This window comes from Phymastichus coffea, unplaced genomic scaffold (assembly GCF_024137745.1).
Source record: "Phymastichus coffea isolate CEN01 unplaced genomic scaffold, Cenicafe_Pcof_1.1 PCOF00008, whole genome shotgun sequence".
NCBI classification, from domain to species: Eukaryota; Metazoa; Arthropoda; class Insecta; order Hymenoptera; family Eulophidae; genus Phymastichus; species Phymastichus coffea.
Genome location: NW_026706819.1, coordinates 5,521,823 through 5,541,279, shown reverse-complemented (window position 1 = coordinate 5,541,279; position 19,457 = coordinate 5,521,823). Strand labels below are relative to the sequence as shown.

Sequence of the window (19,457 nt, the reverse complement as noted above, 5' to 3'; positions counted from 1 at the left end):
GTATGTCAGCAATGCAAGGCGGAACAAAGGCCGCCTTGCGGGCTGATGGGTCGCCGAGAGGTCTCGCGACCCTGGCAGGTGGTGGCCAGTGACATTACTGGCCCCTTCCCGAAGAGCTCGAGAGGGTTCGAGTATATTTTGGTCTTTTTAGACCTGTTCACTCGTTGGGTGGAGTGCGTACCCGTACGAAAGGCAAATGGAAGGACCATCGTACGGGAATTGCACGAGAGGGTGGTAACCAGGTTTGGGGCGCCAGAGATATTTCTTTCGGACAACGGGACCGAATTTAAGAATCAAGAGGTCGATGCCTACCTGTCGAGGAACGGCATCCGGCGCGCCCTTACCCCAGTTTACCACCCACAAGCAAACCCCAGGGAGCGAGTGAACAAAACCCTCAAGGCCATGCTCATATCGTACGTGGAGCGGGACCATAAGAGCTGGGATGAGCACCTGCCAGAGTTCAACTTTGCGTTGAACTCGGCAACTCACAGCGCGACAGGTTACAGCCCGGCAATGCTGGTCTTCGGTAGACAGCCCACTCCTCCCTCGACCTTTAGGAGGACCCAGGATCAGTTTGCTCGGGAAGCCTCCGAGGGCCAAGAACTGACCGAATGGGGCGAGCACATGCGCCAGTTACCCAATTTGTGGGAACGCGCTGGCTCTAAGTCCAGGGAGGAGGCGGACCGTCAGGCGGTCTACTACAACCGGAAGAGACGTCAGGCCGACTTTAGGGTTGGGGACTGGGTGTGGAAGCGGAACCGCATCTTGTCTTCCGCGGCTCAGGGCGTTTCGGCGAAGTTGGCGCCGAAATATGCTGGTCCCTACGTAATTCAAGAGGTATGTGGGACTAATACCTACCGCCTAGGTAACCAGCAGGAAGAGTTGCCCGAGCTGATCCACGCCAAGGACCTCAAGCCCTATTTCGGCCCATTCTCGGATCAGGATAACGAGGAACCAGGAGGCGGGAACTCAACACCGTTGGAGGAAGAGGAGGGCGTAGGCGACCCGCCAGCGAAGGTCGAGGAATCCAGCGAGGATCCGATATGCGAGCGCGTCGCGATTGCAGCCCCCGCGAACGAGTGTGAGAAACCCGCGGCGGCTCCAAAGGTACTGATCGAGGCGCCGGTTAAGCGAGGCCGGGGTAGGCCGCGCAAAAACCCTGCGTGCGAATCTCAGGCACCAGGTGGGGACGACCTGGATGGCAATGCGGTAAGGAGAAGAGGCAGGCCACGTAGAACCGCTCAGCACGTGCGGAAGGTGGTCCTGCCAGCTACCCCCGCAAATGGGCCATGTTCGCGAGGAAAGCGCAGGGGACCGGGACGTCCTCGTAAGCAATAGCGTCGAGCGTGACACAGCGACGGGTAGGTTGAGGGCTGAACCTGAGAAATCCCTTAACCCCACTTCTTCTCTTTTCAGATGGAGAGGAAGCTGGTCATCAGTGAAGAGGCCTTCGAGACGGCCACCCAACTGCTGCTCGACATGGGACTGGGTCCGGGCGCCGATCGGCTGATCGGCGATCTTCGTAGGTTTGTCCGGGCCCAGGTCGGGGTGGCCGCTCGCGAGGGCCGCTCGCGCCAGCGGGAGGACGACTTCCTCCGGGAAGGAATGAGTGCCCAATCGTCCAAGCCCTCGACCCGGGAAGCGTCCACCCAGACCGACGGCCCGTCCGAAGAGGGCCGTCGGTCTCAGTCCACGCAGGACCAGGGGGTGCAGACCCAAGGGTCGAGCGCGGCAACTACGGAGAGCTCGACCCAGTGCCCCGGGCCAAGGGAGGCCTGCGGCCAGCAACAGTGGGTCTGCAACCACCCACGGGTCCCCCAGCAAGATGGGCTTGTAAACTCCTGGAGGCACGTGAGGTTGGGCCTCCAGGAGTTAGAAAATGCTTGGGAGTTTGTCGGGGAACTCCAGCGCCAGGTGCACGCACACCTGGGGGAGTTCCTCGACTTCCGCGGCGCCCAAAAGATGCTGGGGGAGTGGGCTCCGGTAGTCCGGCGGCAGAGGGCCTACGGTGAGGCCCTCCTGCGCGTTGACCGGGGGCTGGAGTCCCCAGAGGCCGCGGGCCCGCCGGCGGTGTTACCACCGGCGGCCTCGACAAGTAGGGACGCGGCCAGGACTCCGGCCAAGCCCCCGACCAAGACTCAGCCCAAGAGAGTCTCGGGGGCCCCCGGCGCCGGACAGGAGTTCACGGTCCGCGTGGACGGGTCGGTTTCTGACCCTACCGTGGTGGTGCGTACCATGGGAGGACGCACATCCGCCACGGTGGGCGGCGTCACGTTTATCGCCGCCCCGGCAACAGCAGCCACGCCGCCCCAAACACCAGCAGGGAGCCAGGGCCATGGGGCGGAGCCCAGCCTCATCAGAAGACCGGGCAAGGGCTGCTATATCTGCGGCCATCCCGGGATTACGACCACGTCCAAGTGCCCCAACAAGTCGGAGCACTGGCGCTACCCCAGGCACAAGGCGCCAGGGGGCTCCGGCAGGTGACGTGGGGGAGTGGTGGCCCGGGATGGGCAAATAAAGCCATATGTGAAAGAGGATGGATTGTGCTGATTTCTCTCCTTTCCCAATCCTGTCCTTAGGGTCGCGAGTCAATGGGGTAGTTCGATCCGGTAGTTCGAAGCTAGGAGGGGGCTGCAACGATTACCGAAAATCGTAAGACTCGCGCGAGGTTAACGAGCGGCTAAGCGAGAGGAGCAGCGTTCGGTTCGCGAGAGAGAGAGAGAGCGCGTAAGGGGCAATGACCGGGAGGGGAGGCTCCGACCGGCAGTATGACTGTGCCACTCAGTCCGTTCGTGCCGATCTAACCTCCGTTTTCCCGAGCCGTTCAAGTTTCGTGTGGAGGTGCGAACTTAGAGGTGACATTGCGAACTTGCGTGTGGTGTGCTAGCAGCAGCAGCAGAAGTAGCAGCAACAGCAGCAGCAGCAATAGCAGCAACACCAGTGGCAGCACCAACAACAGCAGCAACAGTAATCAAGGCGGTGCGGCAAGCGGCAAAGCAGTTTATTAACAGCGTGTTAGTCGGATACGGTTGGCCACCGTATCCTCGTCGTTCTTGCGGTAGGTGCACCTTTTCCCCCTTTTCAATTGTTGTTAATTTGCGAGCGATCCCGCGCAGCGTGCGCGAGGAGAATTGATTTGTTGCGTGCGAGCAGGTAGTTCGCGGTAATCGCGGTTTTCTCTCTCTCTCTCAATTTGCGTGTGTTGTCATTCACGCGTGCGTGCGTTAGACTCTCGGCAGATTCCCCGTGTCATTGATTTAATTGAATAAATCAATCATTATTTTCATTTAAACGAGTTTCCGTTATTGTGTTTTTTCCTTTGTCCGGAGGTCGCGTCAGTGTTTACGTTCGATTCGAATTCGCCGGTTGCGTAGCACGAACCGTGCGAATTCCGATAGACGCGAGTCGACTACTTAGGTTCCGGCGGCGGCCGCACGAGCGCTACTAGCAAGGGGCGACAGCGCCGCCAAGCGGTGAGTTGGGGGAACCCAACTCGGAACAGGGAAGAGACTCTGCGCAGGCGCACTCCGAGACAAGGTAGGTTACTGTGCTTTGAGCACATAGATAACAAGGCTTCGTCCAGTTATAATAAGGGCAATTTTAGAGATTATCGACTGAACGACAGCCTGTTACAGTTTTTAAAATATAGCCGTTTGAAAATTTTTTATCATTTTTCTTTAATTGTTAATAACTTTTGATATAATTAATGTATCGTCTCCAAAATTTGGGAAAAATTTCAGTTTTATGTGTACAACAATTGTGCCAAATTAAAAAAAAATCCGTGATCTAAGGGTTACAAGTCAATCGAAATAGCTAAGAATTACCCATATTTTCTACAAGCGAAAACAACAAGGAATAAAACTGAAAAAACTTTACTAGCTCATTGGAAGACAATTCGAACTTTCCACCGAAAATAAAATATATTACTATACAATAGCATCTTAAAATCGATTTGAGCTTACGACATCTAGTTAGGGGTACTACTTCAAATTCTAACATCGAAATATTAGAAAGATTTCAGACAAAGGTTTTACGTAGTGATACCCCGTGGTATGTTACAAATGAAATAATTAGCAAGGATCTGCAATTCCCAATGGTTAAGGAAGAAATTGAACCTTTTGTCGTTTCTGTTCTTTTATGATTTTGTTTATGACAACCGAAGAATTCTTCCTGATTTTACTTATTTGCTCTCTCCAATTGTCAATGTCGGCTTGTTGTATATGTAAAGTGTTTTGTATAAAGGTAGTATCGATAATACGTTCGACTTCGCTTCTAATACTTAAAGGTACATTCAAATTGTGTCCGTAACAAAAAAACGCCAGTGTGCAATTTTATATTACGTTCATGCTTGTACTATGATCGTAATCTATTCATGTTTGAGGAGTGATATCGACGATATAACTACAGATTTAAAACAGTTAAAAAAACTATTGAAAATGTTAAACAAAAATTTGACAAGTATAGAGGAAGTGATGGAGGATCTTCATAATCCTGCAAGACGTACTTATTCTCGATGCATGTACGACGTTCGCACTATCGACGAAATCTGGCAAGCCGATCTCGATATGCAGGCTTATCACGATAGAATCGTGGCTACATTTCGCTTCTCACAATTATTGACATCATGTTCAAGCATACTTGGGCTATACCAATATAAAAAAACTAGCAACCATATGGCTGTTGGCAACTGTTAAAAAATGTACGGATGATCGATTAAATAGTCTGAATGAAAGTGCATCCCCTACTAAGAAGTTTTTTCATACTGAATGAATAAAAAAAATTGCCTCTTCCATAAACATTTTTTAAACAATTATCGAGAAGGTATTTGCTTAAGTCACATGTGGTCCAAATCTCTGATTACTCACGTCATGCAGTCAGTTGCAAATGTGGCGACAAGTATTATAGTTGATCGATAATAGAAAATAAACAGTGATGCACAGTACAATAATTTCGACCCGCAAGTGACATCGTCACCAAACAAGCGAGGACTCTTAGACGAGACAATATCCATTGATGCACTATTTTCCGTGTTCCTACCTACACTTGTGACAAAAGTTGTTGCTGCAATCATATTGTTCATAGAGAACAACGTACTGCCTCTATCATCATTGTAAGTAGTTATTATCCTTCTTTTTGCATTCATTTTCTAAATGTATTTTAACACTATCTTAATCTTCTCGATATTAATTAATATTCTCTTTCTCTCTCTGCCATTCTCATGCAATAAGCTTTTGTGTCTTTGTTCACGATATTTAACTCCATCGTTTACATCCCACTGTGTGTGTGTGTCAGTGTGTGTGTGTGTGTATGTGTATACATACGCACGCGAACATATATACACATACGTATACAAATATTTTTCATACAAATTTTCGTTTTTTTACTTCATTTAATCTTTAATTTTAATAATTCTTTTTTATATGCGTACTCTCTCTCTCTCTCTCTCTCTCTCTCTCTCTCTCTCTCTTCGGTGCTTGGTACGTAGTATCTAACAGCAGCTTACTATTGTGCACGTGCTGTTGTTTACATTCTCTCTGCGTTTTTTTTCAGTCCCTCTCTCTCACTACGTTATAAGTTTTTAAATTTCTTAATATTACATTCTAATATTGTGAAGTATTGCTGTCTTCGGTTTCGATTGTATAAGATCATGAGATTAGAGTTAAATGCATGTGGTATACGATCTAAAAATAGAAAATGATTCGAAGTTAACACGGCACACGCGTCACATTCTACGTATTCATTTTCTTACGTGAAAAATCAAATATCGTTGATCAACTCATTAATTTATTTCATCGATATGAGTTTAGAAGATATATTTTATTTTTCTTTTACAGATGCTCGCTACCAATCAACAGCAGCAAAATCATTTTCATGTCTGACAAGGTGGTGAAGTTTAAGACTTTAATGTAAGTAATACACGTATGAAAATATATATGTAAAATAATTTTAATAGTTTGTTTTATATTTGTATATCGGAGTTTTCACCATCTTCAATGGATTCACCACACCCAGCGATTACTCCTGCGCCAACGTCGTTTGAGCTCCAATGCTTCGAAGAAATGTCGATATAACATATATAAATGTACATTTCATAATGTTATTAATTTTTTTATTTGTAGGTCGGAATCTCGGAATCGGTGCAATGCGAGAGATGTGGACGTCTGAGTGACGTCGGACAGTATATAATGTTATTCAGCTTCGGACAGTATATAAGCTTATTCAATATTCAAAATTTCGAAAAATAAAAAAGTTACACTTACTTCTATGACCAGAACGTAATGTTTGAACTTATTTGAGAATAATTATCTTTTTTAATGAAAATGAAAAAAATTATTGAAAAACATGTCATTTTTAATGGTTTTTCGTTAATAACTTATTTACCGATTTTGACGAGCGACCTCTCATTCGATGTGGATTTTTAGTAGAAAAAAAGGTTGAGATATTGCAAAAAAACAAGTTTTTCAATCAAAACGCATTATTACACAAATTCGGACGTTTCTGGCGGATTGCTTCGCGCAAATTGCGCATAACTTGCAGGTAATATTCCTTATTTACTGTTCTACCCTGTGGCAAGAACTCATGATGCACCACACCCCTGCAGTCAAAGAAAACTGTAAGCAAAACCTTTACATTTGATCGAACTTGGCGTGCTTTTTTTGGTCTTGGTGATCCAGAATGCCTCCACTGGGACGATTGAGTCTTAGTCTCGACGTCATAACCGTGTACCCATGTTTCGTCACCTGTTATAACCCTGTTGAGTAAATCTGGATCATCGTTGACGTCATTCAGTAGCTCTTGGGCGATGCTCATGCGACGTTTCTTTTGGTCAAAATTGAGCAATTTCGGAACAAACTTCGCTGACACACGTCTCACGTCTAAAACACTCGTCAAAATTGATTGGAACGAACCAAATGAGATACCAATATCATCAGCAATTTCTCTAATGGTAATTCGACGATTTCCCAACCCTATTTTCTTCACTTCTTCAACATTCTCATCAGTTGTTGATGTGCTGGGGCGTCCAGAACGAGTTTCGTCGTCGGTGTCTTCTCGGCCTTCTTGGAAGAGTTTATACTTGTAAACATTTTTTTGGCTTAAAGTAGACTCACCGTATGCCACTTTCAGCATTTCAAGTGTTTTGGAACATTTGATTCCATTTTTCACACAAAATTTAATGTAAACTCTTTGATCCATGTTTTTAGACAGCAGCAAATCGTGGAGCACGCAAAACACTTCTAACCTTGATGCCTCTCACAAACAAACCAAACATACTACAAAACTGAAATTTGGAACGTATGTTCTAGACGAGTGTACTGACATAACCAAATAAAAAAGTCGAAGATCGAATGGACGTAGCCCGCTAAATTTCAAAATTCACCTTACTTTTTGATCACACCTCGTAGATTTGATTCTGTCTTCAATTCCTTTTGTTGATAAAGTTAATGTGCCGGTTAGTGATGAAATGTTCAGATTTGACCATTTCCCAATCACTGTTGATACTGATACTACGTGATATATGTATGAAAAGAAAACTTTTAAACTTGTCTATCAGAACTAATTGGATTAAATTCAATGATGATCTATTAAATAAATATAATAACAAGTTCCTTTCAACTAAATATGATAATTTTTTTGCCTCCAATAAGTATGACTTTTTTATTAGTACCATCTCAGATAAAACGAAAGAAGCAACTCTTCGTCACAATAAAAAAAAATCAACGTTCTCGCTTCAACTCAGCTCCTTGGTAGGACTCCGATTGCAATAAAATGAAATGTCTCAGAAGAACTTCGTTCAAAAAGTGTAATTTCACCCATACTGTAATTAATCTTAATGGTTATCACAAAATTTGTGCCCTAGCAAATAAAACATTCAAACAAACAAAAATTCTACTTCAAAATCTTTACGGAATTCATAAATTTTTTCAGTAACAAAAGCTATGTTTGGAATAAATGTAAAGTACTAAAAAGCGCATGGTGCAATCTTAGTACCGAAAATGACATGAAAAAATCTTAACTAAAGAATATATATTGCCTTGAAAAACTGTCCTCGCTATGGATTCAGCACGACCTGGATTTTCTTTCGCCGTATAATAAAAATCCCATTTTAGAAAAATCCTTTTATCTGGTGGAACTCAACCGAATCTTAGATTTACGTGGCAATTTAGCTTTCCCAAGTCTTGACGAAGTTAATTATGGAGTTACTGAAAAATTAAAAATTTAAATACAAACTTGAACTTTTAGACACTTTTAATGTAATGTATCGCGAAAGCGACTTTTCCAAAGCACGAACACGCTCCTTCATACCCACGATAAAAAAACATGATCGTAACGGCGTCAGACTAATCGCTCTAATGTCATGTACGACGTGTGATCAAAAAGTAAGGTGAATTTTGAAATTTAGCGGGCTACGTCCGTTCGATCTTCGACTTTTTTATTTGGTTATGTCGGTACATTCGTCTAGAACATACGTTCCAAATTTCAGCTTTGTAGTATGTTTGCTTTGTTTGTGAGAGGCATCAAGGTTAGAAGTGTTTTGCGTGCTCCACGATTTGCTGCTGTCTAAAAACATGGATCAAAGAGTTTGCATTAAATTTTGTGTGAAAAATGGAATCAAATGTTCCAAAACACTTGAAATGCTGAAAGTGGCATACGGTGAGTCTACTTTAAGCCAAAAAAATGTTTACAAGTATAAACTCTTCCAAGAAGGCCGAGAAGACACCGACGACGAAACTCGTTCTGGATGCCCCAGCACATCAACAACTGATGAGAATGTTGAAGAAGTGAAGAAAATAGGGTTGGGAAATCGTCGAATTACCATTAGAGAAATTGCTGATGATATTGGCATCTCATTTGGTTCGTTCCAATCAATTTTGACGAGTGTTTTAGACGTGAGACGTGTGTCAGCGAAGTTTGTTCCGAAATTGCTCAATTTTGACCAAAAGAAACGTCGCATGAGCATCGCCCAAGAGCTACTGAATGACGTCAACGATGATCCAGATTTACTCAACAGGGTTATAACAGGTGACGAAACATGGGTACACGGTTATGACGTCGAGACTAAGACTCAATCGTCCCAGTGGAGGCATTCTGGATCACCAAGACCAAAAAAAGCACGCCAAGTTCGATCAAATGTAAAGGTTTTGCTTACAGTTTTCTTTGACTGCAGGGGTGTGGTGCATCATGAGTTCTTGCCACAGGGTAGAACAGTAAATAAGGAATATTACCTGCAAGTTATGCGCAATTTGCGCGAAGCAATCCGCCAGAAACGTCCGAATTTGTGGAAAAATAGAAATTGGCTTTTGCACCATGATAATGCCCCTGCTCACACATCGTTGCTTGTGTGCGAATTTTTGGCTAAAACCAACACAGTAACGATGCCACAGGCACCGTATTCCCCAGATCTTGCCCCCTGTGACTTCTTCTTCTTCCCAAAACTGAAGAGGCCCATGAAAGGACGGCGTTTTGCCACGATTGAGGAGATAAAGACGGCATCGAAGGATGAACTAAACAAGATCACAAAAAATGATTTTTTGAAATGCTTTGAGGATTGGAAAAAGCGTTGGCACAAGTGCATTATATCCGAGAGGGATTACTTTGAAGATGATAAAATAAAAATTGATGAATAATAAATATTTTTTGAGAAAAATAAAAATTCACCTTACTTTTTGATCACACCTCGTACGTGCAAAGTTTTCAAATCCTTGGTCAAACACAGGCTGGAATGATGGCTGAAGCACAATAACCTTCTTCCCTTCTCTCAATCTGGATTTCGCAAAGGTAAATGATCGTCAGGATAATTTATTCCATAAATTAATATTACATAATTAATTTAATTAATATTAACTTACATAATCAATGACGCTTTTGAATAAAAACATGAAGCATTAGCCACGTTTCTTGATGCCTCGGACGCATGTACTTTACCCGATTTTCTGCTTAAAAAACTTGCTAAGTTCCAGTGCTCAATTACTCAACTTACAGTGAAGTGTTAAACCCGCTTTTTTACATAATATACACCTCTGAAATAGCTAAAGGTCTATAGAAAGATGGAATAACAGTGCTTGAATTTATCGATGATATTACAGTTATAACTGCTGCTCCTATAGCTTCTGCATGTTTAAAATTGCTAGAGAGAACCAATGATACTATTAGAATAATTTTATAAAATCTCTATCTCGAACTTTCTCTCAAAAACACTATTACAGCCACTCAATCGCATCGAGCGAAACAACTCGATATTTAGGTATTATCTTTAACTATAAAATGTCATTCATCACTCATATTTATAATCTATTAGCTAAATGTAACTTATTGCTTAATGTAAATTTGTATGCGGAACAGATTGGGTGCTGATTTTGATAGTTGTTAACAACAGTTCTGTGCAGAAGCTATGTTTGATCGTTAGTTGAATAGAGTTTCATATATTTTCTAATGAAAAAAAGTACGCAAAAATATTTGAACAAATGGAATATCAAGCTATCAGAGCAGCTGTAGGTTATAGAAAAAAACACCCCTACTAATATTTTGCATTCTATTAGTGGAAGCGAAACTTCTTTTCATCCGAGAACGAGCTCGACTACTAGGAAATAAATATGTCTTAAAGACGATAGCCGACAAAAGCAATCGTATGTACAAATACATACTTTACCACAAACTAGGCAAAAACAAATCCAAACGAATTCTGACTGATTGCATCACAAGCATGACTGCCTTAATGGACTCTGTGGTTATTCATATGAATTTGCTCTTTAACTCACAGTATAGTACTTATCTTTCTTGTATTTTAGTAAATTTCGAGCTGGGTAATAAAATTATAAAGGCAAATAATGTGGATGAGTACTAAAATATATTTTTAAGAGTACATTATAATATCGTTACTATTTTTACTGATGGCAGCAAATTCTTAGAAAATAGATTTGTTGGAATAGCCTGCTTGATTCCCATGCTGGGTACTGAAGTAAATAAAAGCATAACCAAACTGTCATCAATCTTTACGCAGAAGCCATAGTTATCAACTCAATCATTGACGTAGCTCTTGTAATTAACGAACCAAACATTTGCATTTTTTCGGACTCCTGAAGTGTTCTTCAATCACTAACTAGTGAAAAATGTGACAATAAAACAAATCCATATATAATACAAATCAAACGAAAGTTTGAAAGATACAAATAACTATTCCTCCTATATAAACTAAAAAGGATACCCTTCCATTTGGGAATTCGTAAAAATGAAGAAGTTGACATTTTGGCTAAGACAGTTATTGAAAAAAGAATTTCTTAAATTGTCAAAATATCTGAATCAGACTTACACTTTCACATCAATAAAGAAACCATCGATAAAACTAGTGATACTATAAATGAGTTAGATAAAACTAAAGGTATCACGTATTTCAAATCGTACTATCAGAGTGAAAAACGTTCATGGTTTACTGACAACAAAAAACTATCTAAAGATTTTATAGTCTCAATAAATCGAGCGATCCAATCTCTATCGCTTAGCTTAAATTTTTATAGCTGAACCAAACATCACTGTATGTAAATTAATTTTTAAGCTCTTAAAAAATGTAACCTTAAGATACGAGTATAAGTTACTTCAGATGTACACATAATTCTTAAGAAAAACTTGTAAACTTTTCAAAGCTTCAATAAAAAAAATATTTTGGCATTCAAGTCAAAGTCAGAGTTTCTAAATGGAAATATATTAATTTATGTATATTTCTTATTTCAGAATCATACACTATTCAATCAGAATCATTCACTATATACTACTAAGTCAAAACTCTCGTTTCAACCGCAGTTAGTTTTGTACATTACATCTTCCGATTTTTTTTTCTCGACTTTTTTTCAACAATTCTCTTGATTTCTCAAATCCAATTTTTTTAATTTTGTTGTTGTTTTGTCTAATAATTTTCTATTTAATCATTTTTTTATCAGTTGCTATCACATATCGTATTTTACTGAAATATTTGTTGATAGTCAATTCAGTTTTCTTAAATAAATATTCAATATCGATTTTTCATATACTTTAACACATACGTAATAAACAACTCTTACATCATATGGTGCACTTCTACTTAAACATATAATCTTATGAGCCATATTTACTATGATATTATTGAAACTTTTGTTTACTTTGCTCGATGCAGCTATTCAAAATTTATTTGAATTTGCTATGTACCTATTGAAAAATGTTACTAATTTGTTATAAATATAAATCTACGCTTGAAAATTTTACAATAAATTTTTTTTTCTGATTCACACTATTCTTCGCAGCTTTCATAAGAACCATAAGAATGATCAGGTAGTCTTCTAAGGTATATTGCTAAGCTATCACTATCACTCTTGTTCTGCGCTATAGCAGAAATAATAAGCCAATAATGTAACTGTAGCTATTCAAGCTATAAATTTACTTCTTCCATTGCTAAGATTACTCCATCCTGTATTATATAATTTTATTTATTATGACATTTAACGCTGAATTAAATGGATTATTCAAATAGTTACAACTGTAACTGGATTTGAGGATTTCGCGTTTTATGTCGTTAACTATGGGTTTAGGCTTGTAAAAATACAATATTTATGTGCAAATGGAAACTTTCAAAATAATTATAATTGTTTATTTATGTTCTTTTGATTAGATTTTTTTACCAACCAGCTTAGATTATTCACTCGTTCAACTTATGTATAACGAGTATAATTAAAATATAATGTTCAATTTGATTTGAATTTGAAATAAACCATGTCATCTAAATAAATGAATTAAATGGTTTTATACACTATGAAATATTAAAGATTTGATGTGCTGTAAGTAACTAATATTATTCAATTGAATTAATTATTGAACATATAATAGTCATAAAAAAATAAATTTGTTAATCATCGATTGTTATATATTTATATTTATTTTTATTTACACAGATCTGCAAAATAAGGGATTGTGATTGTTGTTGGCCAACGGAAGGTCATTTCCGAAGTAATTTTTTGCGTAGAATGCGAATCTGAAGTCAGAATTTTTTGTCCATAACGTCAGGTTTTTTAGATATCCTAATGTAAAAGGGCAAAAAAGGCAGTTTTTTGGTATATTTAAGGTCCCACAACAACGTGGAAATATTTTTTTCTGAAAACGGGACAAACCACCTGAAAGATATACCCTTACCCTTTAAATTTAATATTTAAGATTTGAGTTATATTTTCTTTTCATCGAGATATCGATGATTGGAATCAAGTATTTTAGCAATCCCGAAACAGCCAATTTCCCAGATGCCCACATATGGCACATGCAAGGCTATATCCTCACGCCTTTATACCTTAATTTCCATAACTCCCGAGCACTGTAAACTACGACGCCATAGCCCCAGACGTTTAAATCTCTATTTCCTCAACCTTCGAACCCTATAACCTGCGATGCTATAACCGTAGACCCTTATACCCTAATTGCTCTAATTTATACGAAGAGTCGAACTTCATATACCCTAATTGCTGGAACCCTCGATCCCTGTAACCTGCGATACTGTGACTCTAGACCCTTAAATCCCTATTTCCTTAAACTTTGAGCCCTGTAACCTATAACGTTGTAACTCCAAACCCTTATACCCTAATTGCTTTAACCCTCGTTCCATGTAACTTGCGACTTTATAACTCCTAACCCTTCAACTCTAATTTCTTTAATCCTCGAGCCCTGTAACCTGCGATGCTTATTGGGTTAGTATCATAACCTCGTAATGCGATGCATAAAATTACCTGATAAGCCATTTTCATTTTTGTGACGTTATTTACAGAGAGTTTTTCTAAGCAGTTTCCAAACACCATTTTCACGGCTACCTTTCCAGGGAGGATTTATCGACGAACAGTTTTCATCAGTCGTTTTCACTGCTCTTGGTGAGTTCTTCTTTGGAGTCTTTATCAGACGTTCTTATAGCTACCTTGAATTGTTTGCAGTATATTATATCAGCCGTTTTCACATTTTCGTTTTCTTTATAATGGACGTTCGTACGTATTCAAATGATCCAGGCAATTTTTGTTACATCTGCGATCGTTTTATGTTTTCGAAGCAAAAAACTGACATCAATTAAAGTGTCAAACAGTTTTACAAGAGATATTTCAATATATCGATTTCAAGTCAAGATAAACCTTGAGTTCCACACAAAGCTTGTAAATTCTGTGTTGAAGCTTTAAAACGCTGGAATAATGCTACAGACACAGTTACACTCATGTCTTTCAAAACACCAATGTTATGGCGGGAACCTTTTAGTCACGATGACTGCTATTTTTATTTAACTAAAACTACTGGCTTCAATTTTGAAAATTCTCATAAAATAGTGTATCCAAATGTATCAAGTGTCACGAAACCTGTGATGATGGGACCTGACGATATCCTTCCTAACCCTCCAATTTGGAAGAAAAATGCTGATATCAATATAGGTGTTTAGAAAAGAGATCTTCAAGAGTCTGCAGATAGTGATTCTTATGATTGTCAAGATTCTAAATCTGTACCGATTCCTTTTGATCAAGCTGCACTACATGACTTAGGCCGAGACTTAAGCTTGCCCATAGGCAAAGCTAAACTACTGAGTTCATGGCTAAAAGAGAGAAATCTTCTTGTACCTGAAACTACATTTTCTTGATACAGGCATCGAGAAAAGTCATTTACTCTGTCCTTTTCCCAAGGTGAGAACTATGTTTATTACAATAATGTTCATGGTTTCATGCAAAAATATGGACTGACATATGATCCTGCTGATTGAAGGTTGTTTATCGACTCCTTTAAAAGGAGTTTGAAAGGAGTTTTGTTACATAACTCTAATAAATATACTCCTTTGCCTATTGCTTATTTCACTCATTTGAAAGTGTCATGAAAATGTAGATATTATTCTCCAAGCTGTTCAATATGAAAATCAGAAATGGGATGTATGTGGAGATTTGAAAATCGCTGGTATGCTTCTTGGGCGTAAGTCAGGGTATACAAAGCACCCATGTTTCATATTTTTATGGCATAGCAGAAAAAGGGAGCTATACTATGTTAAAAAGGATTGGTCTACTCGTACTTCCCTCAAAAAAGATGATCCTAATATATTAAAAAATCCATTGATTGATGCAAAAAAAATACTACTACTGCCACTATATATCAAATTGGGACTGATGAAGCAATTCGTGAAAGCTGTTGATAAAAATAATGCTTGTTTCAAGTACCTCATTGAAAAATATCCTAACCTGAGTGATGTAAAGATAAAAGATATATTTGTAGGGCCTTAGATTCGTGATTGAATGGAAACAACTGATTTCGAAAAGGTGATGAGTGTAAAGGAAAAAGAAGCCTGGATAAGTTTAAAAAAAGTTGTAAATGGATTTTTGGGTAACAAAAAAGTTCTTAATTATCAAGAGCTGATAAGTGGAATACTAACAAGCTTCAAAAATTTAGGTTGTAATATGAGCATAATGGTCCACTATTTGCATTCTTATTTGGATTGGTTTCCTGAAAATTTAGGTGATGTTAGCGAAGAGCAGGGTGAGCGTTTTCATCAAGACAGCAGAAATGGAAAGGCCTTATCAAGGAAAATAGTTTACAGCTATACTAGCTGATTATTGCTGGTCACTTCAACATGACAAGCCACATAAACAATATAAAAGGCGATTTGGTACAGGATCTCTCGAACAAAGGCAAAAGAGATTTCACAAAAGTGTGAAAAACTAGATATGCTTAACAGCAGTCGTACTCTTAAAAATTTAGTGCTCCAGGATAAAAAATATTGTTACAAGGGTAACATATGTGGTTACATTCTGCGTATCTAGCATATGAACCCAATCTTCCTTATTTCTAACCATTTCCGGGATATTATTGACCGTAATGTATATTGTCTATAAATTTTTCTAGGTGCTGTTTCTATCCTCATTCTAAATACGGGTACTCAAAAAAGGTGCACTCTAGGCTGTTCCTTCCGCGACCACAGAATACGCAGTATGGAGACCCAATCGCCCTTCTCCATTTATCGCTCTTGCCTAGCATAAACCGTCTCATCACTTTCCACTCTAGTTAACCATACCCTATTTTCGTTTCTGCATCTCTTGTATTTCCTCTTACGCTGGCAAGTTAGAAAATCTAAGGGGGTTATGGCTGCGATCACCAATAAAGCATCTTTAGAAACCGTAAAGTATGCATTTGCTTCCCTCAGTCCGCCTCATCATTGAAGCTCCGTCAGACTATCTCAGTACTTACCCCCTCTACCACAGCGGAAAAAGGAATGTAGAGTTTAATTTATAGCGTCGCAACTTACAGGATTCAAGGATTGAGAATATTATGGCACAAGAGTCTGGGGTTATAGCGTCACAGGTTACAGGGCTCAAGAGTTAAAGCAATTAGGGTATAAGGGTCTACGGTTATAGCGTCGCAGGTTATAGGATTCGAGGGTAGAGGAAATAGAGATTTAAACGTCTGGGGCTATGGTGTTGTAGTTTACAGTGCTCGGGAGTTATGGAAATTAAGGTATAAAAGCGTGAGGATATAGCCTTGCATGTACCATATGTGCGCATCTGGGAAAACAAACAACATTAAATACACATCGCGCAAAATTTGTGAATCGTAATTCAGCTACGTATAAATAACAACAATGAATCACATCGTTTTTTCAGAACAGTTGTTTACTCTCGTTTAAATATAATTCACTCGGTTTTATTACATTATGTCTTCTTTTCATAAGATACAGATTATATTAGAGATTGGATTATAAGCACTACTTACATTTTTAGTATCGTTGTATTTATTGATACCATGACTTACATTTTTGATACGGATTATATTTTCTACTAATATTCAAAATCAAAGATTTGTGCATTACCCCCGTCATATTGATACAAGTGATTATTCATATTCATAGTTAGCTATATCGCCTCGGTATTTTCATTCATTCTAGATTCATCAATACTATATCTTAATAGATTCGAATATTTATTAGATTACACTCTTTACAAATTATTTTATACACTGTAACGGATGGTTTGGCCGCTCAAAATTGGTCATTAATCACCGCTGGTTGCTATCTCAGTGCAGAGCTCTGGTTGCGTGCCGGTACTTACGAAACTTTGTATTCCGATATGTTAATTCTGTTTGTTTTTCGGCAACCTCGAAATATGGGAAAAAGTGCATTAAACAAATCTACATTTGCTACCAGCTTCTTGACGACATTGATTAAAGTTATTGCTGGCTTCATACCAACCAGATACACACACCCACACTCATACCTGCCCGTCATAATTTATCAAAACTTATGCCAATGAAAGAGAAGAAGGGCAACACTAGTTCAAAAATCAGCTACGAATCAAGGAGAGATTTGCAGCCGCGACCACGAGCGGACGTCTATTATCCGTGAAGCGTATCCAAATCGCGATTAGCGCTAAATTTTTGCTATGATATTATGCTTGTCCAGCTAATCTCGGCAAGGTACCTTATTGTTTGTTGACACCTAATTGATCCTTGACTTTGAACGAATTTTTGATTGTTTAGGCCGAGGCTGATTGTTGAGCGATCCAGCCATTTGTTACATACATGCCCAAAGAAGTGATGACGAGAGTTCGTATTAAGCGATTATATTCGTTGCTAATCACTTGGGGCTATCGATTGTCGCGCTTTTAGTTGCGAGGTCGCTCCAAAGTTTTGTCTTTAATCTGCCGGTTAATTTGCAATTGGTCGACTTGCATTTGCCGCACATTCAACGATTAGCACTATGAGCCGATGCTCTCGTTTTGTTGCCTGTCGTGCGGAACACAGCGATTAACTAATTTTTTTTTTTGTTACCTTTGTGTTCTATTTGCCAGCCGCAACTGACCGTCGTATGCAATTGTTTTTTAATTTTCTTTTGTAAATTTTTCTTCGGAAAATATCGTTTTGTAATTGTGCCATACACCTTCTTGCCGCATTGATCTTATCAATTTGATTTTGTCAATTCTGTTCTATTGTTTTCGTTAATCTTTACATGCTGTTATATACGTAATCTGCCAGTGCGTTTTCCTAATCTCTTTTCCTCCTTTTCTAGCCGCTCTTCTGCAAACAGGAATCCGCTATCTACTTTGGGAAAACAAGTAAATGCAGATTGTCGATCACATTCGGAAAGGTATTACTCCGCGATACTCAAAATTAAAAAATTCATTTTTATCAATGCCTGGCGCCCTATGATAATTTTAAATGCCGCTATGTGCTTTGTTTCATTTCCCTAAATACAATGTTACAACACTTATTTTATCCAATTTAACATTTTATCTTCACCCAACTTCATAGTCGAAGATGTAGTTCTTTTAACTAGAGAAATGGTACGTATGTTATTGTTTCAAGTTTGGACACTCTCGTATTGAAATGTCTGTAAATTGGAACATGGAATAAAACTAATAATAATTGAATGTCGAATATTACGATTATTGTTATTATGTTGGCTTAATGGTTTGTTATCAATATTGTATAATTTTTTGATACATTTTTTTATATCTGAATCAACAAAATTTAATAGAATATTGATTATATTCTACGCACGATATCTTGACAATAGATTTTTTATAATAATTTTTTATTAGATTTATAATTAACTCTGGATTTTTAATTTATTTGTCTTCTGTGTAGTTGACGATACTTATACTTAGCATTTTTTAGCCACTTTTTCCATCCAATCTTATTACTGTCGACGACTAAAGTTTCCTTTTTCTTTGCTGTTATTCCAGGCATTATTGTACAATCTGATAATATTGTATTGCCTTGAACTTTAATTAAACTGATTTTTTTTTGCACACGAAAAACGCGTGCTCCGCGTCGTCCCAAGACCCCCTACAGTACACACAGTCTGGGGAAGTTACCTTACCCATTCTGTGCAGGTACTTTGGGAAGTATCCGTGTCCGGACAGAAACTGGATGAGATAGAAATCCACCTCCCCGTGTTTTCTGTCTTTCCACGGACCAACGTCTGGTATCAGTCTGTGGGTCCATCGTCCTTGAACGTCTGTCGTCCATCTTGTCTGCCATTGTTCTGTCGTTCGTTCCTCTGCTGCAGTGTGGGCCCTCCCTACGGTCGCACTTCGATCGTAAATGCGTTTTCTCTTGCCTGCCAAGAGGTTGATCGGGATAACACCCGCGATCGCGAAAATCGCGTTTTCCGAAATTGTTCGGTACGCGCACGCGATTCTTAGTGCCCCCGTTCTTTGTACGCTCGTCATAGTTTTTGCATGTCTCCTCATCCGTAACGAGTCGGCCCATACCTCTGCTCCATAAAGCATGATGCAGTAGGTTACGCCCATCAGCAGTCTTCGTATACTCGGTCTTGGTCCTTTTGTGTTTACCATCAGCCTGCTCAAGGACTTGGTCCTTTCACTTACTCTGGCGGTCGCGTCTCGTATGTGGGACCAAAAGTTCAGTTTCGTATCTATAGTCACCCCAGGTACTTTACCGCACTTTTGGTCTCCAGTGGTTCCGTTCCTATGGTC

At 39.6% G+C, this 19,457-nt stretch overlaps 1 protein-coding gene across 14 annotated transcripts in view; it reads left to right on the top strand.

Moving 5' to 3' along the window:
* LOC131669622 (tau-tubulin kinase homolog Asator) overlaps positions 1 to 19,457 on the top strand; it is a 481,900-nt gene that overhangs the window by 275,333 nt on the left and 187,110 nt on the right. For 13 of the 14 annotated variants that reach the window (XM_058944724.1, XM_058944645.1, XM_058944629.1 and 10 more), the window contains one exon: positions 18,026 to 18,103. The exons of the other annotated variant lie outside the window; for it this stretch is intronic. In XM_058944724.1, coding sequence (XP_058800707.1) covers positions 18,026 to 18,103 — 78 coding nt within the window. The remainder of the gene's footprint in view (positions 1 to 18,025; positions 18,104 to 19,457) is intronic. 14 annotated transcript variants of the gene reach the window in all.